The 27,750-nt window shown below is 41.9% G+C and overlaps 1 protein-coding gene across 6 annotated transcripts in view; it reads right to left on the bottom strand.

The window, feature by feature from the left end:
- CACNA1I (calcium voltage-gated channel subunit alpha1 I) overlaps positions 1-27,750 on the bottom strand; it is a 376,571-nt gene that overhangs the window by 26,155 nt on the left and 322,666 nt on the right. For all 6 annotated transcript variants that reach the window (XM_080971347.1, XM_080971348.1, XM_080971349.1 and 3 more), the window contains 10 exons: positions 25,513-25,581; positions 24,116-24,300; positions 23,429-23,555; positions 20,975-21,100; positions 18,419-18,508; positions 14,392-14,584; positions 13,302-13,453; positions 2,686-2,795; positions 1,657-1,790; positions 432-502 (listed from right to left, as the gene is read on the bottom strand). In XM_080971347.1, coding sequence (XP_080827473.1) covers positions 432-502; positions 1,657-1,790; positions 2,686-2,795; positions 13,302-13,453; positions 14,392-14,584; positions 18,419-18,508; positions 20,975-21,100; positions 23,429-23,555; positions 24,116-24,300; positions 25,513-25,581 — 1,257 coding nt within the window. The remainder of the gene's footprint in view (positions 1-431; positions 503-1,656; positions 1,791-2,685; positions 2,796-13,301; positions 13,454-14,391; positions 14,585-18,418; positions 18,509-20,974; positions 21,101-23,428; positions 23,556-24,115; positions 24,301-25,512; positions 25,582-27,750) is intronic.

The following is a 27,750-nucleotide window of genomic DNA, read 5'->3' as shown; positions in this document are numbered from 1 at the left end:
AGTATCGGATATCTTATTTGTAGAAAAGAATGTGGGAGCGGCGATACCAACCGCCCATCCAAAAGGCAGAAGATAAAATAACTGTGCTTTCAATATTTCAGAATTTGTAACATGTACAATGCAGTCACAGGAAGGCTTACTCAGAAGGAAGTCCCACTGTGCCTACTGGAGCTTACTCCTCAATAAAAGTATGTTTGGGAGCCTTGGGCTGTACAATTCTACACTCCCATACTTGGGAGCACGTCCTCTTGAATGCAATGGAATTTACTTCTGAATAAATAAGCATAGGGTTGGGTTGTTGGCAGCTAAGGCCTACTTTCTTTTCCCCTCAGGAATGGCAGCCTCAGCCCATCTCATAATTAAACGTTTTGACTCTTAAATGAAAAAAAACTAATGCAAAATCCTCTGTAAAAAGAACTGGCTTCATTTACCTGCGGCAGTGCTTGCACAACTGTGTCCAGTAATGCTCGCATCCCAGTCGCCATCTTCAGGAGCTTCAAAACTGCCATGGGGGAAAAAGCAAAGTGAGTGGCTTTTCACACAGGATCAGCAAACCAAGCAATGGTCCTGTTGCTGGTTTTTCTCCCTAATGTGTCTGATTAGAGGACACTCCTGCCAACATCTCATCTTTTTCTCCCCACCACCCAGTCTCTTTTTCTCAACCACTCGCCTCCTCTCCATTTAACCCCTTCTGTTTCTGAAATGATAATTCCCAGTAATTATGGTGCCCTCGCCACTATACAGATGAGCATACTCTCTTGGGTACCAGAATTCAGAGGATTCTTACCAAGGACCAAAATTGCAACACCAGTGCCCTTGGCATTCTCAGGGGTCCCATGCAGCCTAACAAAGGTTGCAGCAGCCCAGCCGTACTTCTCATTGATTTGGGTGCCACCAGGTAAATGTCAGAGGGAACAGGTCCCCACACTAATTACTATAGGGGCCTGGGTTCTGGAGATGTTTGGCTCAACTCGTAATTAGTCCATACATGGCTAACTGGGGAAGTTCATGCTCTAAACACCTCCGGTTCTACCTCCGGCAGAATCACTTGTACAGGTACATGTGAATGTCTGGCAGTATGTCTGGCAAAGTCCCAGTTAGTTGAGTGTTACTCAGTTGTCATCACATGAGAAAGCAGCTCTGCTCAAATTCATAGTTCTGTGAAAAATTCAGAGCACTGGAAACCTGCAAGGTGTTCAGAAGAGCCCTGCTACGCATGCTGAAGAGTCACACTGGATAAGCATGGTAGGAGAAAGATGCCAGAATGACTGCATCTGTGTGGCTCTTGCACACACACAGAAGATGACAAATTTCACAAGCATCAGGGGCATGTGAGGCCCAACATGTGATTTAGCACAGAGACTCCAAGTTGCTTAGTCTTCCCCAATCTACTCTCCTACTAATACATTAGGAACATAGGAATATAGGAAGACCATTGGTATATCTAGCTCAATACTGTCTACTGACTGGACATGGCTCTCCAGGGTTTCAGGCAAGGAGTCCTTCTCAACCTTGTTGGGGGGGGTGCCAAGGATAGAAATTGGGGCCTTTGGCATTCAAAGCGTATGCTCTACTTCTGAGCCACAGCCCTTCCTCATCCTTCCTGAAACACGCCTATTGTTCAGTCTGTGCTCTGTAGCTCCCTCTGTAGCTCACCTCGGGCAATACGCAGCACTCTCATGATACGGATGATGGTGGGGTTGATGGGAAGGGCAGCATTTATTTCAATCTCCTCAAGTGTGATGCCCATGACTGAGAGCAGAACAATGGCCAGGTCCAGTTGGTTCCACCTTTAAGAGATGGGAATCAATTTATTCCTTTGACAATTTTCATAAATGACACACTTTCAAACTGGGCACAGCTTATCAACAAGTTATTTGTAATGCTGTACTTATCAAAGGTTCCGTTTTTAAAAAAAAATGGAACAAAACATGCAAATCTGTGTTTGCTAATTAAATAAAAGAGCATGCCAATTAAGCAAACGGACATCCTTTATTTTGGCTGTTCTGTTTGCTTGGATGAGAATTTATATTTGCATGGCATTTGATTATTATTTGGCAGGTGGGGAGGCACATTTTTTAAATATGATACATCAAAATGCTTTATACTGATTCAATATTGTTCACTTTGATTGGCAGCAGCATTCCCCGCCCCAATATCTTAGATTCTTTAACTGGACTGAATTTGGGACATGGTAAGTGTGTCCCTGAGCAATGGTGACTAGGGAAGGAGCTAAGAGATAAATAGAAGGCAAACACTTTATAAAGGCAAAGTGGTGGCCAAGGTGGTGGGAAATGACTGGAGAGTTCCACTGAGTGAAGGAATGCCTTGATAGCCATGTCATCTGTATTTCCTTCCAGGGAAAGAGGCTTCCTTCTAAGCCAACCTATTCCAACCTGGCACCCTCCAGCTGTTTTAGACTACTGCTCCCATCAGCCCCAACCAACATGACCAATGGTCAAGGATGATGGGAGGCAGAAACTAAAACTCCCAGAGGGTACCCAGTGAGGAAGGGTGCCCTAAGCATTACTTTGTAAAAATGTCTGTGGTCAGAGTCCCCTCTCCCCAAGTTCATGCTAATTCAAATACAGTAGTTCAGGTAGTGAATGGTATTCCAAACACAGAATGTGTCACCTCTGATCTTCTATGTGCCACAGGGTATGACTCACATTCCTTCCAACTTACCTGTCTTTGAAGAAGCGTCTCAGCCCAAAGGCTACAAGCTTCAAAACCGCTTCCAGGACAAACACAGTGGTGAACATGTAGTTGCAGTACTTGAGGGCAGTCTCCAGAGACTAGGAATTGAAAGAAAAGGGAACATTAATGTCATCAAGTTCCCTAACTGGTCTGTGAGAATCAAAAGGAGGAAGGTGTGGAAGCACACTTACTGATTTTGCGCACATGCACAATCTCTTCTCCTCAACTGAGTTCAGGAAAGCTGTTTGCAGCAAACCCACCAGTTTGTAGCAAATGCTAATGCGTACAAGCACTAACTGACTAGTCCCTGTGTCAGTGATAACGCCCCTTTCTTCAGAGCAATTTTTCAAAAGTAACCTCTCCCACTTTAAACAAAACGCTGAACAAATGACTACCCCAAGATACACTGGAGATCACATTTGGGGTAGAAAACTACCCCATAAAAAGGGCTCAACGGACACCGTCTGCCCTCTGAGAAAGAAAAAGAGAGTGATGGAGGCAGGGAAAGACAACATCTGGCTGGGGGAAACATAATAATAATTATAATTATAACATTAGGGCTTGCTGAGTCTGACGGTCTCCTCCACTGCAGTGCTGATTTTACCTTTATATAATTTGATTGCTTTAATATTTCAAAATCGTAAACCGTCTTGGGTGCCTTGGCAGAAAGACAGTATATATATGCAACAAATAAACAAATAGTAAGCATCCAATAACATAACATGCATTTAAAACATGTTCCCCACCCCAAAGATTCCTGAGAACTGGAGTTTGTTAAGGATGCTGAGAATCATAGCTCTGTGAGGGGTAAACTACAGTTTCCAGGATTCTTGGGGGGGGGGGAGGAGTCATGTGTTTTAAGTGTATTGTTTGTGTGCAGCCAAAGTGGACATCCCACCTGGTTCATGGGGTGACAAGGAAGACACAGCCAGAATTTAATTTGGGAGCTGAACGTATGTGAGGTCTAGTGAAGGCAGGAGAAAGCAGTGTTCCTTGTAGGAGAAAAACCCACCTCTGCTACTCTTTACAAATATATCTACATATTTCTGGATTCTTGAATACTGAGCTATCAAAAGACTATGTCTGCAGCGGTATACCTCAAGTATCTTAACATTTAGTTCCTTTCTGTTCTGTTCCTTGCTGAGAAGATTTGCATGTTTCAACCTTTTTTTAAAAAAATGATATTTATTAAAGTTTCAAAGAAAAAATTACATAGATAAAAAGAAAAGAAAAAGAAAAAGAAATAAAAAAGAAAAAAATACAAAATACAAAATACAGAAAAAAGATAAAAAACACTTAAAAAAACACACATCGATCTTTCCATAACTTACATTTCATTTCCTTACTTCCCTGACTTCCTCACACCTCCCTTTTTTGTATTCCAGTTCTATTAGTTAATTCAGCAATTCCTTTCCCTCTTTGTTTTTGTCTTAATCCTTTAACTTAACATATTATAACTTTAGATTCTCATCTGTTAACAATCCATTTGTACATACACCTTTATAACATTGCTGCTAAGACCACTTAATTTCATTCTGACATCATTCTAACATTCATTAATTTTGCAATATTTCTGTAAATAGTCTTTAAATTTCTTCCAATCTTCTTCCACCGACTCTTCTCCCTGGTCTCGGATTCTGCCAGTCATTTCCGCCAGTTCCATATAGTCCATCACCTTCATCTGCCATTCTTCCAGAGTGGGTAAATCTTGTGTCTTCCAATACTTTGCAATAAGTATTCTTGCTGCTGTTGTGGCATACATAAAGAAAATTCTGTCCTTCTTTGGCACCAATTGGCCGACCACGCCCAGGAGAAAAGCCTCTGGTTTCTTCAAGAAGGTATATTTATATACCTTTTTCATTTCATTACAGATCATCTCCCAGAAAGCCTTGATCCTTGGGCAAGTCCACCAAAGGTGGAAGAATGTACCTTCAGTCTCTTTACATTTCCAACATTTATTATCGGGCAAGTGACAGATTTTTGCAAGCTTCACTGGTGTCATGTACCACCTGTATATCATTTTCATAATATTCTCTCTTAAGGCATTACATGCCGTAAACTTCATACCTGTGGTCCATAACTGTTCCCAGTCAGCCATCATTATATTATGTCCAACATCTTGTGCCCACTTAATCATAGCAGATTTAACCGTTTCATCCTGAGTATTCCATTTCAACAGCAAGTTATACATCTTTGACAAAATCTTAGTTTTGGGTTCTAACAGTTCTGTTTCTAATTTTGATTTTTCCACCTGGAAGCCTATTTTCTTATCCAAATTGTATGCCTCCATTATCTGATAATAATGAAGCCAATCTCGCACTTTGTTTTTTAGTTTCTCAAAGCTCTGCAATTTCAGTCTATCTCCCTCTTGTTCCAGAATTTCCCAATATTTTGGCCATTTGGCCTCCATATTGAGCTTTTTCAGAGCTTTCGCTTCCATCGGTGACAGCCACCTTGGGGTTTTATTTTCCAGTAGGTCTTTATATCTTATCCAGACATTAAACAATGCTTTCCTGACAATATGTTTTTAAAATGCTTTATGTGCTTTGACCTTATCATACCACAAATATGCATGCCATCCAAATACATTATTAAAACCTTCTAAGTCCAAAATGTCTGTGTTTTCAAGAAGCAGCCATTCTTTCAGGCAGCAAAAAGCTGCTGATTCATAATAAAGTTTAAGGTCTGGCAGGGCAAATCCACCTCTTTCCTTTGCATCCGTTAGTATTTTAAATTTTATTCTAGGCTTCTTGCCCTGTCAGACAAATCTAGAGATATCTCTCTGCCACCTCTTGAAGCAATCCATTTTGTCCAAAATTTGCAATGTTTGAAAGAGAAATAACATTCTAGGCAATACATTCATTTTTATCGCAGCAATACGGCCTAGCAGTGAAAGCTTCAAATTTGACCAAATTTCTAAGTCTTTTTTCACTTCAGCCCAGCATTTTTCATAATTGTCTTTAAATAGATTCCCATTTTTTGCTGTCATGTTAATCCCCAGGTATTTCACTTTCTTAACCACTGTTAAACCTGTCTCATTCTGAAACCTCTCTTTCTCAATCACAGTTAAGTTTTTCTCTAAGACCTTTGTTTTTAACTTATTCAATTTAAATCCTGCAACCTGACCAAATTCTTGAATCAGTTCCAAAACCCTTTTAGTACTAGATTCTGGCTCCTGCAATGTCAATACTAAGTCATCTGCAAATGCTCTCAATTTATACTGTTTAGCTCCGACTTGTATACCTTTAACCAATTGGTCCCTTCTAATCATATTCAGCAGGACCTCCAGGACCGATATAAATAGCAATGGGGAGATTGGGCAACCTTGTCATGTCCCTTTTTCTATCTTAAATTCCTCCGTCACCACGTTATTTACAATTAATTTAGCCTTTTGTTCTGAATAAATTGCACTTATACCGTTTTCAAAGCCTTGGCCTACCCCCATCCCCTGTAGGTTCTTCTTCATGAAACTCCAAGAAATATTGTCAAAGGCTTTCTCCGCGTCCACAAATATCAAAACTGCCTTGGTATTTATATTCACTTGTAGTTTTTCTAAAATATTGATTATGTTTCTCACATTGTCATACAAATGTCTACCCGGGAGAAAGCCTGCTTGATCTTTATGTATCTCTTCCATTAGGACTCTTTTTAGTCTTTTAGCCAAAATGTCTGCAAAGATTTTGTAATCCACATTGAGCAGTGATATGGGGTGGTAGTTCTTAAGCTGGGTCTTTTCAGTCTCTATTTTCAGTACAAGTGTAATATACGCTTCTTTCCACGACTCTGGTGCCCTTTTCCCATCCATTATTTCGTTACAGACTTCCTTTAAAGGTTGTACTAGCCATTCCTTCAAGGATCTGTAGTATCTAGAAGTCAGTCCATCCGGTCCTGGAGATTTACCTAGTTGCATATTCTGAATGGCACCTTCTACCTCCTGTTCAGTTATTTTATAGTTCAGCATTAATTTATTTTCTTGAGAGATTTTTTGTAATCCATTTGTTTTCAAAAATCGGTCTACATCAATTTCTTTCTGTGGCCCTTGTGTATATAGTTGTTTAAAATACCTCTGGAAACAATTTCTAATCTCAACTGGGTTCTGTATATTCCTTCCTTCCACTTCTAAATTTGTAATAGTATTTAGTTTTTGTCTTTTTTTCATTTGCCAAGCCAACAATTTCCCACATTTATTAGCCGACTCAAATATCTTTTGTCTCATTTGTTTAATTTTCCATTCTATCTCCTGATTCTTCATTTTCATGTATTGTACTTGATATAACTTTATTTCTCTCAAAATCTCTTGCGACTTTGGTTTTGCTCTCAATTTCTTTTCACTTTCCTTTATTTTCTCCAATATTTTATCCTTCTCATTTTGAATTCTCTTCTTTAATGCATGCTGTTGTATCAAGAACCCTCTCATAACAGCTTTGCTTGCGTCCCAGTTTACTCTTTTTTCAACATTGGTGTTCATATTTATCTCAAAATAGTCTCTCAAGGTTTTTTGGGCCTTCTTAATGACTTCTTCATCTCTAAATAAGGCATCATTCATCCTCCATCTGAAGGAGCCGGTTGGTGTTAGTTTCATCTCCATCTTAACAGCATTATGGTCGGAGCAGGTTTTTGGGCAGATTTCCACTTTTCTTGTCTTTGGTGCCATTCCTCTAGTTAGCCATATTTGGTCAATTCTTGTCCATGTCAGTTTGGCTTCAGAAAAGAAGGTTCCCTCTCTGGCCAGGGGATTCTTTGTTCTCCAGATATCAACTAAGTCCAAGTTGTCTGTCATCTCAAAAAAGGTTTTCGGTAGTCTACCATCCTTAGTGACTACCTGTCTTTGTGCCTTGTCCATATGTGTAGATACCACTCCATTCATATCTCCCATCAAAATCACATTATAGTCCAAATAGTCCATCAAGGTCTCATGCAACTTTTTAAAGAATTCAGATTTCCCCTCATTTGGTGCATAAACACCTACTATTAAGAATTTCTCTCCTTGTATTTGAATTTCAATTGCCACAAATCTTCCTTGGTCATCTTTGAAGATAAATTCCGGTAATAGTCTCTCCTTTGCATAAATCACTACTCCTCTTTTTTTAACTTTATCCGAAGAAATAAATTCCTGGCTCAGTCTTTTGTTAATCAATACTTTCCTGTGTAACCTTGTTACATGTGTTTCCTGTAAGCAAATCAAGTCAAATTGTTCCTTTTTTAATAAATGAAACACAGATTTCCTTTTCTGAGGGGAGTTGAGACCATTACAATTCCAGCTTAGTAGTTGCAGAGCCATGATGTAGTTACTTTACTTCTCCTCCAACTGCACCAAGTGCCTGTTCCTGTTCTGTCGGTGGTATCACTTTCTCCAGGCGGTCTTTTAATTCAAAAGGTAGTCTTGGTATGTCTAAAGTTCCTCTTTCTAGTATTCTTAACTCTTCTCCAGCTTCTTTCTGCAGGTCTTCTCCGTGGTCTCTCAAAAATCTTTCTTTGTCGTCCTCTGATCTTATTTTTATCTTTCTTCCTTTGAAACTAAAGGAAAGGCCTTGGGGGAATTCCCACCTAAAGATGATTTTGTTGCTTCTCAGCAGGGCAACCAGATTCTATAATTGGATCTAAGGTCCAAAAGATATTTCGGAATGTCCTTAAATATCTCCACCTTTGACTGATGTATTTCCAAAGTCTTCTGGTAGTGCAGACTCAAGATTTTGTCTCTCTCCTCTTTTGTTCGGAGGGTGATCAAACAGTCTCTCACCCTGTTCTTCCCTCCTCTTCCAAGCCTTAAAGCGCTCACTATCTTAAAGTTGTCCTTCTCCAAGTCTGGATTCCAAAAGTCTGCAAATTCCTGGGTAAGGAAGTCAGTCAAGTTGTCTTTCTCAAGTTCAGGTACGGCCCTGATCCTCAAATTCGTTTGTTTCTCCTTCAATTCAATCATAGACAATATTAACCTGTGGTCTTCAAGTTGCTTGTGTATCGGTGGTATCTTCTCTTCTACAGCAACTGCTATTTCCTTTGCTTCTTCAGCTGTCTTTCGGGTCGAAGTAGATTCCTGTAGCAATTTCTCAATGGTTTCTGTGTTAGTATTTACCTTCTGTCCCAAATTGTTAATACTTGTGGTATTTTGATCAATTTTAACTGATGCTTCAGCTACTTGTTTATTTATTTTTTCCAGAGATTCATTAATTTTACCTAGTGCCTGAGCTAAAGCATCTTCGAATGCCATTCCTTTGGGTTTAGATTGTACCAATGCAGCCCCTGTTGGTAAGCCAGAAGGGCCAGAAGGGCCAGATGTTGATGCTCTTCGCTGCAGCCCAACGTCTGGGCGAAATGATCTACCAGACCTCGTTGTTTTTTCCTGAAGCAAATCTATTTTCTCTTTTCCATTTGCCATAACACTCTAGATAAGGCCAAGGTCAATCCCACGACCAGAATTTGTTTTGAAGTGGAAAATTCCCCTGGCCCAGTTATTATTGTAACAGTTTCAAACTTCCTCTAGGGGGACACAGTAGCAGTCTGAAGTTGTTACCTTAAAATAAATAACCTTTTTTCTTTTAATCCCCCCAGTTCACAAAATAGACGACAGTTTCAATTTTCAGTTATTTTCCAGTTACTTTGAAACCAGGAGAAGCCTGCCAGAAATATTGTATCCTACTTGTATCTCACTTGCCAAGTTAGCTGTCAGAAAGTACTTTCACCAATAGCGCATTTCACAGTACAGCATTCTTATTGTTCATTGGCAGCCCGTTCCCAGGGTTTAAGCGGTGGATTTTAGCTTCCCTTTCTCTCTTTTTGCAGGAAAATACAGTTCACACCTTTCCCCCCTCCTCTCCTGCAATCAAGGGGGGAAATCGCTTGTTTTGATGATAGAATTATAGTCCTTTTCAAACATCTTTCAAGGTTTTAGCTTGCCAGTTCATTGCTTTACTCTATTTTTAAGAACGGAAGGCAGACTTCCTGTTTATGCCTCTCCGCTTCGGTATCAAATTACTTCTTTATTCTTTGTTCTCCTTTAATTCCCAAATTAGCCTACTCACGGATCGTTGTTTTGTAGACAAATTGTCACAGGAAAAAGGTAGCGCTCTCCGGTAACGGCTGTGCGGCTTCGCTCCACGGAAGAAGCAGTTGACTCACAGCACCGCGCCGCTTCCCCGCTTCACTCCGGAACCCGTAATCGGGCTCCTTTGCAAATTGGGGGGGCGCAAAAGGTGCCCGCCGAGTCCCACGGTCACAGGCTTCACCCGCCTGTGATTTTTGAAGGGTCCCCGCTTCGCCGTAGCGGTACAGACCCGATTTCCGCAGAGCCGGTCCCCTCCGAGTCAGAGGGAATCAGCCATTACCGATGGCGCCACCCCGGAAGTCCCCAACCTTGTTTACAGTTCATACACGATTCATTCTTCCATGATGACTGGCTGGTCTTTTATTGTTTCTGTAGCAGCTTTCCATGGCTTAAAAAACCCCAAACAACAAATGCCAAATTTTGCACAGCCATGTAAATGCATCTTACCTACATTGCTGTTATGTGAATCCCCCTTCTTTTGTGTGAGAGGAGAATCTTTGAGGACATGTCTTTTGAAGGGGCTGCAAAACAAGTGGTCTGTACAATATCTCCCCAGATCTGAAGAGGAAGCCCTAGCAACTACTATGGCTCCTGATGTGGTGACCTAGGAAAGGGTCTGTGGTGGCCTTCTTGGTTATAAAGTTCCCTCCCTGTGGAAAAGCTGTGGTCCTCTTAATGGATGACTTCTCTCTTTGGGCAGGCATTCAGGAGAAGAGTGTTAAAGCTCACTTAATGCACCTGAATTCTGTTAGGATTTTTATCCTAACAGCAAGTAGCACTATGTTGTTTATATCAAGTGAGTGTCTGAGTGTCTGAGAGCGTGAGACAGGAAGTCTCAGTACTGCTGGAGTTCTGTTGGAAGTTAGTCAGTACTGCTGGAGTTCTGTTGGAAGTTAGTGACCACCGGAGAGGTGGTGGTAGCCTTCCCAGGCGTTTTTCGAACAGATTCCCCCAAAGAATCCTGGGGACACTAATTTACACCTCACCTTGCTACATTTCCTAGCACACTTAACAAACTACAGTTCCCTGGATTTTCTGATGGAAGCCATGTGCTTTAAATGTATGGTGTGAATGAACTGTTAAGAGAGTTGATTTGCTATACATGTACTTGGTTTAATGCTTCTGCTTATTGGTTCAATGTATTTGTGATGTGTTTATTTCATTGTTGTCTACTGCTCTGTGATCTTGCAGGGTGACAGCTGGGTTAGAAGTATTAATGATGGTGAAGATGTTTATTATTTCAGGGGGGAAACAGTAGTACTGAAAACAACACTGGAGAAGGGGGCTCAGAGGCACTTGAGAGAAGAAACAGGTTGGCCAGGGCAGTGGCTGTAGCTCTAAGGGCTTGCTCTAAGGGATGCTGTGGTAAGACTGCACCCTTGTTTCTGAAGTATTAATCTCATCACAAATATGTTGTAGTAGAGTTTAAACCAGGACAGGACTTGGTATTAGATGCAGGCTTATGAGTCATACTGCATTCCATGGAAATGAGTCACGTTGCATTCTGTGCCACAGGGCTATCAAGCTATGCTTCTGCTCTGAACAATCTCTGTTCATCTGAATGATTGTATCATTGGAAGGTGGGTGGTATGAAAGGGATCCAAACATCATTACATGCCACTTCTGGCATCAGTACAGTGGGACAGCTTTCACAAATTAACTGATCAGTAAATAAATGAGGGGTCTCCAAAGAGAACAATCTATGGGCAACAGCTCTTCATCTTTTTTGAGGAAGCGGGAAACTAGGTTTTTTGAAGAAGTTAGCAGACTTTTTCAAAATTGTATGAAGCTCCTGCAACTCACTAGAAAGGGTTCGGATAATTATGTCTGGCATATCTGGAGTTCCATATGCTTGAGCCACCTTAAAGCATTTTATAGGCATTCCATTATGCCAGCATAATTAACAGGTGGGAAAGTGACATACAAGGAGGCGAAGAGAGATGTCTCCTACTTGAAGATTTGACGGGTGTAACAAGGAAGGAGGGAGGAGATAGGATGATGAGCTTAGAAGCAAAACCCAAAAGAAACTGGGATGCAGGAGGAGATACAAGGTATTAACCATAGGAATCCTGACAAAAATTGTTCTTGAAGTCTAACAGAAAGAGAAGGTGAGTTAATGACTGCAGTTCTGGCCACGTCAGATCTTAGAAATTAAAGACCCTGCCTCTTGAAGACAGCAGGCTCTGGAGGCAGAGGTTTCCTGGCATGCGTGAATACAGAACTGAGCAGGATGTACTTACCCAGAGGGAAAAGACCTTTTAATCTTATATCATATATATTTGATTCTGAGAGCCAAGAATTCATTTCTTCAACTAAGCCACACTAATATTGTGTGTGTTTTGGTAACAGCATCATTCTGGTTTAGGAGAAACAGACAGGAAGGATTCTCTCTCCAGGATCATGCCATCCCCCACCCCACCAGATGACAAACTCCTTTGGACATGAAGCGAAATGGGAAACAAGGAGTAGCAAACAGGTTGGATTAAGAAATATACATCTCATCTGGCAAACTGCACTTTGAAAGAGGAAAAAATAAGGGTTGCATGCCACCCCAATCACCATGAGTAGTGCAAAGTCCTGGGGTTGCAGACATGCTTAGCAGGGTCTGTGTTCCCTTTTGAGACACAACAGAGACTGTGGTTGCACACTAGCACCCAGAAAAGAAGGGGCCCCACTCTCCCTTGCCTGGCAGTCTTGCCCTCTGATGGTTTCCTGAATGGGCCATTACTGGCCTTTGACCTCTGCTAATGGCCCATCCAGCTAGCTCTGCAAAGCTGGCTTGGCTCGTTAGCATAATTAAATTGAGGGGTTTTCCATGTTTGGCGAAGTTTAATCGAACATTGATTAATTCTAACTTTTACTGACTCCAGAAATTATGGGGAGTATCTGGCATGCAGGAATTTAGGGGAATCTGTCCCCCACAAACCTATAACATCAGACATGAGCTCCCCGCCATTAGTTTGTACCTATTTGCTGTAATTATCCTGTTAGTTCTGGTTCAATTTATGGACAATTTTGCACAGTGATATTCATCACGGAACTTTTCAACTGGCAAGGTGGACGATCATATAGCATGTGGCTCTAGTGAAACTATATAGTGACCAGACACATGCCCTAATGAAGCAAGTTTTGTAATAAAGGGGACCTGCTGTTCTTTGCTTTGTAAGTGCAGTGGTACCTCTGTTTAAGAACTTAATTCGTTCCGGAGGTCCGTTCTTAACCTGAAACTGTTCTTAACCTGAGGTACCACTTTAGCTAATGGGGCCTCCCGCTGCCGCTGCACAATTTCTGTTCTCATCCTGAAGCAAAGTTCTTAACCTGAGGTACTATTTCTAGGTTAGCGAAGTCTGTAACCTGAAGCGTTTGTAACCCAAGGTACCACTGTGGTTCTCTCTGTAGCCTGTTCCCAACTCATCTTCTAATGCCTGCCACGTTTTACTCCTAATTGCTAGACATCTATTTTCTACTTTATGTAAAAAGCAGCTCTTTGTGAAAAGGGGAGGAGAACAAGGAAGGAGGAGGAAGGCATAAAGGTGGGATTTAGTCCCTTGAACTCACTCACCATTGGCTGGTTGTAGTGCTCCAGGGACATAGTGACAACGTTGAGGCAAATTATGAAAGTGATGAAGATGTCCAAGTAGTGGCTGGTGCAGACCGAATGGATGAGGAGGCGGACAGAGCAGTAGGTGGCATAATACGGCAAGCGCTGTGCTTCTGCCATGGGAGTGGCAAGGGGAGCAATCCAGGGAGGGAGGGAGGGAAGAGGAAGAACAGAGAAGAGGAAAGGAAAGGAAAGAATGGAAAGAGAGGAAGGGGAGCGAGGTGAGAGGAAAGGGAAAAAAGAATGTAATAAAAGGGAACCAGAAGACGGGGAAGAAAATAGAAATGAGAGTGAGTAAGTGAAAGGGAAGAGGGGAGGAGAGGGGAGAGGAGAGGGACAGAAAGAATCTGTTAGTCCTGTGTTTGTAGAAATGATACTAAACCAGCATTTCATGCTCCAACAAACTGAGTTTTCAAATGAGCAGAGGAAGCAAGCATCTCCAGAAAAGGAAAATCTGAAGTAAGGAGAAGTTACAGGGACTTCCATGGTTTTGGGACAGAGGTGCATTCAAAGGGGTTTAAGGAGCAGATGAGGGGAGAGGAAAGGCTGGACTAATTCACATCCAGGTGCATTTGGGGTATGCGTGCTTTTCTCATTAAATCATGTACACACAAAACTACACGCACAAATAAGAGGCACATTGAAACGGGATTCTCTTGGTTCCAAGGCTGTCTTAGAATATGATGACTGAAAGAGATAGAGATAGCCATGGGCCCCGTCTACCCAAAGAACAGGTGATGTTAACAGGGTTTTTCTGGGCATATGCTCAATGACATTTGACACATTAAGAACATAAGCACCTGCTGGGTCAGGCCAATGGCCTATCACAGTGGCCTGTGAGAAGCCCAAGAGCAACAGCTCTCTCTCCCTTTTCCCATGGTTTCCAGCAACTGGTATTCAGAAGCATTATTGCCTCTGACTGTGGAGGTAAAATGCAGTCACCTGCGTTATCAATGTTGTATTCGTTGTTTTTTCGTTAATAAAAAATGATAAGTTTTTTCTCAGAAAACTTCAGCCTACGAACCAACAAAACACTTAGGTTGTTCCTTACTCCTACGCTTCTTCTCCAGGCGCCTCAGGCGCTTCTCTTCCCGCCGCCGGGCCTCTTCTGCCTCTTGGTGTTGCCGACATTTGTGGAAGTTCTCCACCACCACCCCTACAAACATGTTGAGGACGAAGAAGCTGACGATGAGCAAGAAAGAAATGAAGTAAAGGAGCATCCAAGGGTTGTTGTTGGTCACTGGCTGGAATTAAAAAGACAGACAGATAGACAGACAGACAGATAGATAGACAGAGAGGGGCTGTAGTTAGCACTTTATGAGAGGAAAGACCAAGAAGATGATTTTGTTGAAGGAAATCGGAGATTTCTGGAAAGCAAGGAAGACGGCAATAATTTATGATTTTTATGACCAATGGGAGACCCAAACTTCATGGAAATGTGGTGCAGGACACATCCTCCCTCCCCTCAAGCCCTGGAGAGTGATATTTGTGATTTATTGAGGAGAGTTTACAGGCAATCCTTCCTTGACTGCCTGTTCTTTTCTTTCCTGCTACTGGGAAAGGCATGGTGCATATATATGTATGAACAAAAGTACTGCCATCACAGTGACATTCATCCATTCTGTCCATCATGAGGATGGTTTTAATTAATAGGGCAGCAATAAAGAAACTAGAGCAGTGTCATGTTGAAGAGAATGAATATTGAGCTGGGAAATTCCTGCTTCACTGAGTGTTCAGGTCAAGTCACCGTATTTCATCCTCAGTCCTACCCTTGTGATCTACAATAAAGGGATAATAATAGTGGCATATCTTGCAGGTTTGTTGCATGGAATATTCATAATTTATATGAAGTACAGAGGAAAAGCAAAACAATCAGTCCAACTAATTTTTAACCTCTCCCACTCAATTAAAAAGTGCTTAAAATTATTTTTTTAAAGCTCTCAGATTTATCGGGCTATTGCACATGATGATCTTGATCAAATTCCAAAACAGTATCATTTTTTCCTGCACTCTAAACTTTTGGGGAGGAAACAAACCAGGAGTGCATTGTTAAGAGCTTATTGAAACAGTGTCCCAAAAGGATTTGACATGCGTGTCTTTCTGTGTGGGGGTGGCATTAGTATTTAGATTAATAATATTGGTAGCTGGAATACAAGAATAATAATTACAGTATCAGAGAAGAAGACTAGGATAATTACAATAATTCTCTGAAGAACTCGTTTAGCAATGTATACACAAATTATTAATGTTCGATCACTATTATCAAGTCATTAAGTATCAGAAATTAGTACAGGCACAACAGCATTTTTCAGTGAAGTAATTTTGCAGCCTTGTGTGTATATTTGCCGCCTGAGATGCCAAAGAGAATTTCCAGATGGGTAATGAGGCTTAGCTAGAGAAATGGAACGGTCAAATCCTATGCATGTCTACTCTGAGTAAGTAAGTCCCATTAAATTCAATGAGGCTAAGTTTCAGGTAAGTGGGTTGAGGTTCACAGTCTAAGGATTTTCCAGTTTATTTTAAAAACAAAGCCCTGATTTTTTTAAAAAAATGTTTCACTCATTTTAGAACAAATCCAGCATGAAATTTTATTTTATTTTACTGGAAAGGGGGAGAAACCTTGTATGTGGTGGGAGTCATTCTGCATATGTAACAGGAGAGTGAAGAACTCTCACAAGAATTAAGAAGGAGAAGGCGGTGTCATTGGTAAATAACACTGTCCAATAGGAGAAATCCACACTAAAATGCTGGTGAAATTTTATATGGATCCTTAAAAGAAAACTCACGAATTGCTGCACAGGTGTGGAGAACTGAAAATCAGTTTGAAAAAATGCAAAACTGAACTGAGAGAACAAAAATTGACAGATTCACCTGTCCTTATTCCCATGTAGGTAAAAACCGTTTTGTACGCATATTTTGGCTGCCCTAGAACTGTTGTGAGGTTGTGCTAGAAATGGTTCTCTCCAAACAAGACCAGCTGAAAACCATTCTGCTATACTGAGAAAACAAGTTGCGTTCACAGTGTGGGTGTAATATATCACCGTCACTGTTTAGGTCCTGTGCAACTGCCATCTGCATTAGGGAAGTGATCTTGCATTATTAAAGTGAACAGGAACAGCAGCAGATTTTAGCTGCCAGCCGTGAAAAGCCCTGCCTAGGGTGGGAATTGCAGCAAGTGATCATCAATCTGAAGAGTCTGCCATCATGCCCCAAAGGACACATGATACTACTGCAAAGCCATTAAGAGATAAAGAAGAAGACGACAGTGATTGGCAGAAGTTTATGCAAAAAGAATAAACGTGGGAGCATTAAAACAATTTTCTCCATGCTAGTTACCTGAAAGATATGCCATGTCTGCACACACAGAAAACAAAAGCTACACCCACTACAAATTAGATGAGGACAAAATGCAGTAAAAATGGAATGGCCCAGCATGAAAATAGTACCAATCAATCTGACAAATCTCTGAGGGAAGCAAGGTGCTTTCAATGCAAGGTGTTTATACAACCCTAAATAAATAAGGAATTTATACTCTAAGGGTGCCTCCAGACTGGCAATTTTGTGGAAGGGATTCGAGCATATACCGTATTTTTCGCTCTATAGGACGTACTTTTCCCCTTCTAAAAAGTAAGGGGAAATGTGTGTGCGTCTTATGGAGCGGATGCAGGCTGCGCGGCTAAGCCCAAAGCCAGAACAGGGAGACGGAGCACTGCGCAGCGCTCCGTCTCCCTGTTCTAGCTTGGGGATGGCTGCGCAAAGCTTCTGCAGGGCAGCGGGGTGCCTTCACCCCGCTGCTCTGCCGAGGCTTCAAAGGCTGTCCCCGAAGCCAGAACAGCAAGAGGCTATCCCAGAAGCCAGATCATTCTTGTTCTTCTAGCTCCTGGGGTTCAGAATTTTTTTCTTCTTGTTTCCTCCCCCCAAACTAGGTGCGTCTTATCGTCCGGTGCGTCCTATAGAGCGAAAAATACAGTACTTGAACTGTTGGTTTGTGCAATCAAAGTGGATTAAAGCACTCTGTTGCCCTAGAGCAACAAATCTGCTTTTAAAAATGCAAATGAATGGTTAACAGAAAGATGTGCAAACATCTCACAAGCAACTCAGGATGAATCCTCATTGTTGCATTAAAAAGTCAGAATAAATGCTCAATGAAGACTGGAATTAGTCTAACCCATGTAAGTTCTGTGCAAGCAAATCAATATGAATTCTCAATGAAGAGTTTGTTTGGAGGGGGCCAAAAACAGGAGAGAAACAGCAGTGAGAGGGAGTAATAGAGAAGAGAAGGAGAGAGGACTGTGGGCAAATGTCTTGACGCGCATTTAAAGCCTATTTACACTTGGGAATGAGGATGAAGAGTATAGACTAAAGGCCATGGGGGAAATGCAAGTTTTGAGAAGAGAATAGAGAACTGGAGAGAGAGAGAGAGAGAGAGAGAGAGAGAGAGAGAGAGATTTGGCATTGCACAGGTATTAAGAAAGGCAGTTCAATGCATACCGCAAGAGGACTTATTAGAAGGGTCTCCTGAGAAATCTGTTATTCCCAAATTCTGCTACAAACTGACCTGATCTCTAATACTAAAATGCAGGTCAGAAATGGGTAATCTTTTGGAGTTTGCACTTCTAATTTTGCAATGCAGCTCCCACACTCAAAAAAAGTACTAAAATGCATCTAGAAATGCAAGTTTTCATGATGACATAAATTTAGAAAAATGCACTTTGCGAGAAAATACCATTAGGAAAATATGTTCAAACATACACATTTTAAATTGCAAGGTCTTTTTTTTAATGCAGAAACAGGGAGGATTGGCTTTATGAATGAACACATGCAAAACAGACATTGACCAGAAAAAGAGTGATCTGTCTATGCTCACTCAATGTCTTTTGTCAATAGAGAAATCATGAAAAATGGCCTGCTGCACTATGTTATCCAGAAGAAACTTAACCACTCCCCCTATAGCTTCCTAGTATTTGGGGAAGTACATAGCAAACCAATTAGGAGTCATCAAAGATGGATCATCCAGCCTATTTAACAACCCAGCTGAAAGCAACATGAATGATCATTTTGTAAAGCAAGTTCCATACCTGCTGATCAACAGCCACAGCATCCAGTCCATTGTACATAATGTTGACCCAGCCATCTTTGGAAGCCAGTACAAAGAGTGACATCAAAGCCTGCAACACATGAAAGTGAGTCAGCTTTTGACTGGTTCAGGGGTTGACTATTTGATGCACACAAATGAATAGCAACAAAACAGAGAGGTTCTTTCCTTCCTTCTTCCTCCACCACCCTGCCAAAGTTCTCCAGGAAAAGTTGATGGGAGAGGGAAAAGAATTTGCCTGTGAAAAGGGGGAAGAGAGAGAAGGAAGTGCTGCCAGACAGCTGTCCTCTGAGAAATTCGTCCCTAGAGAAACACCAGATCAGCTCAGTCACACTGTTGGTTTAGAAAACAACTCCTCAAAATACACTCCATTCCTTGCTAAAATGTCAAATCCAAGGGGTTGCAAAAAAGGGAAACATGAAAAGTATTAGGAAGGACTGTGACATGCATCTGATTATTATTTTTTAAGAACCCGCTTATCCCTTTATAACTGGCTCTGAACTCTTCCCTGCCATGTCTCACTCCCCCATGGAAAATTTGCACTCTGTGCAAAAGTTGACCCTTCAAAAAGATTCCAAGACACTTCAGGAGGCCTCCCTCCACCAACATGGGGAGAAGATTATGGGAGGAGTGTGGAGCATCCATTAAGAAAGCATACAGATTAGACAGTGAATTTCAACTGGATGCAAACAGGGAAAGAAGCTAGAATATTTTAATCAGAAATGTAAAGCATCCTCCATAAACACTCGCTCTGTTTGCTCCCTTAAGAGCCTCCAGAGGCTGAGACTCGACAGTTTCCCTAGGCAACCATTTTCATTTCCCCAACAGTTCTTTTTGCAAGCAGATCTTTTCTAATGTCCGGTCTGAACGTGCTTTACTGGAATCTAAACACACTATTCGTAGTCCTTCTTTCTTTGTCCCTCGTAAACACCGCCCCCCCCCCCCGATTGATTTCTTTGCATTTAAAACTTGCCACCAGGTCTCTTAAGGTAGCATACAATGTAAACCAATGAAAAGGACATCCCTGTTCATGCAACTAAACAGAGCATGCTGAACATGTGCTGCTGCAAGGCAGGATTGTGGTGGCAGGCCCCATCGCCACCCTCCATGCAGTCACTGGCTCTTCTGCGCGGGGTGTGTAGACTCTGTTCAGAAGAGTTGGTGAATGCATAGAGTCAAAAGTAGGGTCCTGCTTTCCTGTCCTACATGCCCAGTAAATCCTGATTAGCACCATCGACAGCATTGGAATTAGAGTTAAAATTCTGGCTTTTGAAAATATATTTGAAAATATTTTCAATTAATTATTACAGTTTAATCCCTCATAATGCATAGCTCTTTATCCTTTCCACATAAATCATGTCATATGGAAGGGCCACAGCTCAACAGTAGGGTGTCTGCTTTGCATCTAGAAGGTTCAATTCCTGTCGTGTCCAGGTGGTAGGGCTGGAAGGGAAGCCTGGAGAGCAACTTCTAGTCAGCTCAGACAATGCTGAGCTAGATGGACTGATGGTCTTGTGTTACCATCAAACTTCTGACACCGTGTGTTGGCTTCAGCTGTTTATCTAGAAACTCACTACAAGCCAAGTTAATGAACTTTATTTCTGAAAAGGTCTGGGAGCCTACATAAAGTGGTAACAAACTTCTGCAGTCAGGCCACTTCTCTGAGTCAGCTCTGCAGCAGCTGGCCTCCTGGGCTATGCCTGCTTCTCTTAAAGGGGCCATGTGCCAGTTACTTAACTACACAATTCATACAGGTGTGACTCGATAGAAGGCAGCTTTCTATGTTCCTATGTGTTCTAGAACCTCAACATGCTATTTCTGATTCTTTTTTCTTTTAGGTCTCAGAGGTCTTCAGCTTTCTCTTACCTCTGAGACCACTTGAAAGATTCCTGGATACCGTAATTGAGATATGCTGCTTTTATTGAATTTTTTAAAGCAGCTTCTGAATAGCTGCTTTGCATTAATCATTTATTGTACAGTACGCCAACTTGATATTATTCCAATGAGATGAGGTATATCAGTATTTTAAACCAACCAACCAACCAAACCAAAGCAAACCAGACCTTGAGGCATTATCTGAACCAAAGTTAAGCACTGAAATTAGTAATGGAGTAAAGGCTACAGTTCTTTAACCCACTTACCTGGGAGCCAACCCCATTAAACAATGGTATTTACTTCTCAATAGACATGTAAGTGCATGCTTAACTGAAGCTTTAATTGCCGTTTTTATTAAAACGTGATTGGTTTAGTTTAGTTTCAATGTGCTGATTTTACTGCTGAAACCAAGGAGACTTAGAAGTGCTTAATGTTGGATGGACTGTGCCATTTGCAATTCTGATTCTTAAGATATATCTATCTTACAATGTGGTAATGAAAAACTGGATACGCTTCTGAAGATGAAGGCTCTCAACAGCAGTACTACAACCTCCCATCCTTCAATGTAAGGATCCATGTCTGAGGTCACAGTCCTTCCTTTTGGGCTGAAGACACCAGGGAGACTAAAGTGAGTCTAAGGAAACTTGGAGGGTTCCACATTTACCTGGCCCAGATTGTCGAAGTTGTATTTGTGATGGACCCACTTGTAATTGGCAGCCATGCAGTCAGACCTATTGGTGATGTTTCGGGTGTCCACGCCCAGACAGTGGTAGAACTTCCCCTTGAACAGCTGCAAGAAGAAACCACTTTGTCAGAGATTTTGCTGTTAGGAATGGAGGGTGGTGCTCCTGAGTTTGGTTACGAGTCAAGGCAACTTGCTCCTCTCGGTCACTGACTGCCACCTGGTTTAAGACCCATTGTGAACTGAGAGTCATTAACCCCCTCACACCCATTTGGAAGTAGGTAAATGAGAAAGTAGCTGAATGGGGACTAGCAGAAGCAAAATGCCCCCAATTCTATTCCCCAGGCCAGTCTAGAGTTATTCTGTTCCAAATTGTTACTGGGTTTGCTGAATGCGAGCATACTGCTCCCATGAATTAAATACTCAGAAAATATCCCCTACTTCTCAGACATTTCAACATAAATTTACTCGGTGGTGACTTAAAAAAAAATCTGTTGCCCCAGTTCCCTTTCCCATATGGCAGGGATTGGATTGTGCATTTGGAAAATCTCAGGGTGACTTCACACGTTACAGGAAGCTCATCTGCTTTCTAGCACTTCCCGTACATTATGAAACTGCCATCCCTACATAGCACATTCTTCCAAATGATAGAAGCACTACCCACTCCAGCAGACCTCTGCAGTAGAAGCCTAAAATAAAAGAGAACGTCACTACTTTCTTCTTCTTCAAATAGTCGTGGGTGGATCCAGTGCTTGGAATGTGGGGGAAAGTCAGGAATTAACAGGAAACACTTTTTTTGTAATAAAACAGCAAGTAGATATCTGCGCTCTCAAGCATTTCAGTTTGGACCAGCAGTCAACCTGCCATTTCAGCATTGGGTCCTGAGGTCCAGCTGAATCTTACTGTAGCCCTGAACACCAGCCTTGCACTCTTATTACTGTATTTTTCGCTCTATAAGACGCACCAAACCACAAGACGCACCTAGTTTTTGGAGGAGGAAAACAAGAAAAAAAATATTCTGAATCTCAGAAGCCAGAACAGCAAGAGGGATCGCTGCGCAGTGAAAGCAGCAATCCCTCTTGCTGTTCTGGCTTCTGGGATAGCTGTGCAGCCTGCATTCGCTCCATAAGACGCACACACATTTCCCCTTACTTTTTAGGAGGGAAAAAGTGAGTCCTATAGAGCAAAATATATGGTATTTTGAAATGCATCCCTTCCAGCTATCACATTAGAACTGGACCAAAGAGGGAGTGTGAAACAGTGAATATGACCCCTCCTCTAATTTTTTATTAAATCTCCAAAAATATTCCAAAATATTTATCATCATAAACAAAAAGTTTTTCCCTAATATAAATTCCTTCTTGACTTCCCACCCCTCCTTTCCTGAGGTTCATTTTTTACTTCTTTTCATTAGTGAATATGACATCTCAAGCTCATCCAAATAGGTTCTTGCTTTCTCTGTGCCTGCATTCTCAGGGATGAGCTGGAAGCCTGCCTAACATTCCTCTTCTTCCAGACCTTTGGCTAATTAAACAATCTATGGCCTTTTAACCTGTGTAGGATATTATTTTTTTGTTTGTTATTATGGCATGCATTTTTGTGTTTTGAGATTGTAAACTGCCCTGTGATCTTTCAGATGAAGAGCGGTATAGGAATTTAATAGATAAGAATTAGAATCGATGCATTCCTAGGCAGATGCCATGGGGACAGCACTTTGTTTGCCATCATTTCTGAAGTCTGCTTGCAAGTGGTTTGCATTCAAACTGCTTGCAAATGGACTTTGAAGTGATGTCTCTCAGCGTCCATCAGCTGGATCAGTGCTGAGAGCCACCTCCTTGGAAATCCAAGTGGCTTGAATACATTATCAGGTGACTGACAAATAGGCGGTTCCACCTGCTTGTCAAAGTTGGCCTGCAGTGAGGGGTGGGGGAGGGAAGGAAGGATCCAGCCCACCATCCAGATCCCGTGCCCCACCGTGTCTCATCAGGAGACAAAAAGCCACACATCTCTTGACAAATTTCCTATCCACCTCTTTACCATGGTCTATATTATAATGGGAAAACAGGCCTTTAAGTAAGCAGAAGTAAATTCTCAACTGCTTTCATGTTAGGACAAAAAAATGCAGCAGATGAGACACAAAGACACAGGAACCAGAGTGGTGTAGTAGTTGCAGTGTTGGACTAGGACCTAGGCGACGCGGGTTCAAATCCCTCCTCAACCATAAAACTCAGTTGGGTGACCATGGGCCAGTTACAGTCTCTCAGCCTGGCCTACCTCACAGGGTTGCTGTGAGTGTAAAATGGGGAGGAAGAGAACCATGTACACCACCATGAGCTCCGTGGAGGAAAGGTGGGATATAAATGCAATAAAATTTTAAAAAATTAAAAAATAATTTAAAATAATACATTTTCTCATAGACGATATTAACAACAGTACCTGCACCCCAAGAATGCCGAAGATGATGAAGAAAGCACAGCAAATGAGGACGATGTTTCCAATGGGCTTGAGTGATGAAATGAGTGTCTCGACCACAAGCTTCAGGCCTGGTGCACGACTTATAACCCTGAAAAAGAAGCACTGTGAGGAGCAACAATAAGGGAGACGTAGAACAGAGATGCTTTTCTCAATGTTTTACGAAGAGCTGCTCTAAAAAGTATCACGACACAGCTGCTTGCCCCGTAAAGCAACACGGCAAATTTCCAGCAAGGGCATCATTTCATCCCCATATATGTATTTTTGTACACATTACATGGCTGGACAATTGCATTACAACATTAAGAGCAATGCCAGTTTCGAAGAACAGCTGTGCTTTGGTTTGCATATTGCTTTTGAAAGTGCAAATTAGGTACCTAAATGCAAACTCAGTCTAAATTCTCCCCCGTCGCTACTGTCAAAACTGACTCTGGATACATACACACCCACTCCCTGCTTGTTCTTTCCTATTTTGATTGGCCTTGTCATCACAGACTGTATCTAAGTGCCCTGAGCTCTTGACCCTTCTTATTGCCCTTTCCAAAACCTTTATCATGGCAAAACATCTGGGTGTCCACACAAGCTTTCTCTGTACAGAAGCAGGGTCCTTACAAAAGAGAGGAGAAGGGAGACTAGCCTTTTGGATCTCACCTAAGAGGGCGTAAAGTACGCAGCAGCCGGAGGACTCGCAGCACCCCCAGAATTTTGGCTCCACCAGCAGAGGCTACCGAAACCACAATATCAATGATGGATACGAACACCAAGAAGCCATCCAGGATATTCCAGCTACTGCGGAGATAGGCCTGCTCTCCAAAATATAGGCCAAGGGAGACTACCTAGGGGAGATGAGAGAATGCATGAGTGTGGAGAATGTGATAGTCAAGCAATAACGCTGAGCTACACTCCTGGAACTACTACACAGTGCAGATACTTGAGGGTTTCACCTGGGTATAGAATTCTTGATGGGAACAGGCAAGGGGTCAATGGAAAGCTGATCACTGACACTGATATAATGCTTGGCTCTCTTCTAATAAAAACAACAACAACCAAAACTCTGGGGAATAAAAAATGGACAGGAGGGCCTGATTTCACCTCTAACAAATATCTTTTTTAAAAGCTGCTAATAGTCACCAAGGCCCTGATAATCTTCTTGCTGCTGCTGCTTATACTATATACAAATCCCTTCATCACCACAGAGATAATTTCAAGTTATGGAGTTCTGAGATTTGGAAATGAAAGGGTTTTAATCAGTGCTTTTTTCTGGGGGGACACAGGGGTATGCATACCCCTAAACAATTTGTGAAACTTTGTACTTTTGTCCATTTACTGTATTTGTTTTTCCCAATTTGAACTATAAAATGGTGATTTTCTTGAGTCAAAATGAGAGTATCCCTAAACATTTTTTTTAGAAAAAAAACACTGGTTTTAATTCTCAGTACTCCCTGTCATGCCAGCCTGTGGGAAGCAATTGTACAAATATAACCAGCAAGAAATATGGCAACACTGAATATTTACTCATGGGGGGTGTGTGTGAATGTACTGGATGCTTTCTTTGGAGGAGGGAAGAAATGTTTATTTAGGAAAAAAACACAACCCCTGAAATCACTTTCAAAGTGCTGCCATTATTTGCCCTACCATCTGTCTCTTGGGTGCTATTCTCATTGCTCCCCACCCTGGGTTCTCTCTTTTCTAAAGTTGCCCTAGCCAGCCAGGGGTCATGCAGTGACCTTGGTGCTGAAATGCTTCACAGCTCATCAGATTCAGCTAAGTGCTGATATCATCATGGGCAAACAAAGCCTATTCAGATGGTGCTCTGAACAGACAAAAAACTGCTGCCCTATTTGCAGCAATATATGTACATTCACCAAAAGGGCGTCTGCCCTCTTTCAACTCTGACAAATATATTTGTGAAAATGGCACCCTTTTGTACCTTACCCGTCGGGGGCTGCCCCCCCAAAGTGGTATGTTTGCCTCCCTGACAGACTTGGAAGGGGCTAGTTGGGTCAGTGAAATAGGGACGGCTTGGTAGCTGTCAATGAGTGACTTACTTTCAGTGTCATCTCAGCAACGAAGATCGCTGTGAAGATGTAATTGGATACCGTAAGGAAGATTCTCTCCTGGAATAATCAAAGGCAGCCTCAGAATGTATCTAGCAAGAGCACTGCAGTTTGAGTCATTGCAACGAGCTTGGCAAATCCTACTTGGTTGCTAAGAGCCAGGTGGATCTAAAAGTCTAGGGTACTTTAAGGTCAGCTGCCAAAAGCATCACCCTATCCAGCATCTCAAGTACATTATAATATGTTGTCGTCCTTCCTAGTCTACCGTTGTGGCCCAATCAGTTCCTAGTGGATGTGGTAGAAATAAAAAATGAATGTGAACAGGCCAGCGACTGAGGTTTTCTTTTCATTTACATTCACAAATACCTAAAAAAAAAGATACAAACACAGCTCAGGGCATGGTCACATTGCCAGTTACTCTGCATCCAGTGCGCTCCAGCTGCTAGTTTTAGAAGTCACATTCCCATGACATGAACCACAATCCATGCTGACCCTATACTTTGTTGACAAATACTGCTATTTGATGCGTCTCCTCCTCAAAGCAGCTTCAATTTGACTAGAAAACTAGACGCAGGATTAGCAGTCATGTGACCATGCCCTAATAGCCCTTGTGCATGCACAGATGACAGCTTCATAAATGGGAGTTCTGGGGGAGGGGGGTTGCAGGGGTGAGGAAACCAAACAGGTAATGCCCCATCCTGTCTCTGATGCGAACTGTGCAAATGCAGCTTAAAATGCAGCAGGGGGGAAATGAACCTGCTGCATATTGAGCCACAGTTGTGAACATGCCCCCCACTTGTGAACTGTTACACCACTGAATAGAATCCTCAGGGAGATGGTGCTCATAGCAATCACGTCAAGTATGTGGCTCTTCTGTGGTTGTGGCAAACTGTTCACAGAACATAGGAAACTGCCTTATAACAGCAACATATATAGATGTTCATTTGGCCCAGCAGCAGCTCTCCCAGGTCTCATGCAGAGGACCTTCTCATTACTTGCCAGGTGAGCCTTTTAACTAGAGATGTCAGGGATTGAATTTGGAGCCTTCTGCATTCAAAGTGTGTCCTCTGTCACTATGCTATGGTTCCCCCCACGACCGGGCACAACACTGGACTGTTATCTTGTCACTGCAAACCCACCTGGACCCACATGTGCAGAAGGGAGGCTTGTTCACACAGTTTACCATGAGCTGGAAAGTGCTGCCTGCTATGTGCCCAAGGTTCATATGTGGAATTTCGCAAGCCTCGTCTCAGGAATGTGAAAACAGTCTTCAGTGTGTATGTTCTCCTGATTATACATTTAAAAGCTAATCCCCAAAGCACACAGATAAACCATCTTATCTAACTTTCATCTTCAGTGTTGTCGTGTAGACAATGAGTTTCCCTCTTATTGGCAGGTGTATAGATTTCCAATACATGAGAAAGATAAGTGTTTTCCTCATTTTTCACCATCATTGGTTGCTGTTCTAGTAATGTAAGGAAGTACCATTCTGAAGTTTTAGATAGGAAGCGTTTTCTTCACATAGAATATATTGTCAAGGATTTCATTTGAATGGCTAAAGTATTTTACGAGCATGTGCTCTTTTATGTCACACACATTTATCTAAAATAAATATTCTGACAATTACTAACACAGATGAGAAATATCATCATTCTAACTCAGGACAGGGGGCCCTTTTCAGGCAGAGTGCCAAATTACCCTGGTAAAAGGGTATTTAGGGCTGCATACTAGTAGTGGCAGGCCCAAGCTCACACAGAGACTCACACAGAGACACATACATGCAATCACACATATACAAAGCTGCTTCCAATGGAAACAGAGACATACATTTAATTCTTAGTAAAACTACTCAAGTTTCACTTTCCATTTTCTCCATAGACTTGTTTTATCAAGTTTGTAAAAAAAAGAAAAGGCTCTCCAATATCCTTTCTATGTCCTAATTGTGCAAAAGGTAAAAAGAACTCTGCAATCCCACAAGAATGCAAATAAAGTCAATGCAGAGCTGAACTGCCAGTCCTGCCTTAACAGCTGTTCAAAGCTTCAAACTTCAGCTGCATCCTGAAAGTTGTATGCATGCAATTGAAAAATGCAAAATGCATGAATGACTTTTTGCATATTTGCAAGGAACACCAGTCTACCTCTCTGCTGATACCTTTTCTCCTCTGCTTGGAGCTTCTTCCAAAGGAAAGAGCTGCAAATGCACATTTTGCATGCCATCAGATCTCTTTT

This window comes from Podarcis pityusensis (assembly GCF_964106645.2).
Source record: "Podarcis pityusensis genome assembly, chromosome: 10".
In the NCBI taxonomy this organism is placed as follows: domain Eukaryota; kingdom Metazoa; phylum Chordata; class Lepidosauria; order Squamata; family Lacertidae; genus Podarcis; species Podarcis pityusensis.
Note: the sequence above shows the minus strand (reverse complement) of the source record. Positions and strands in the feature narration are given on the sequence as shown.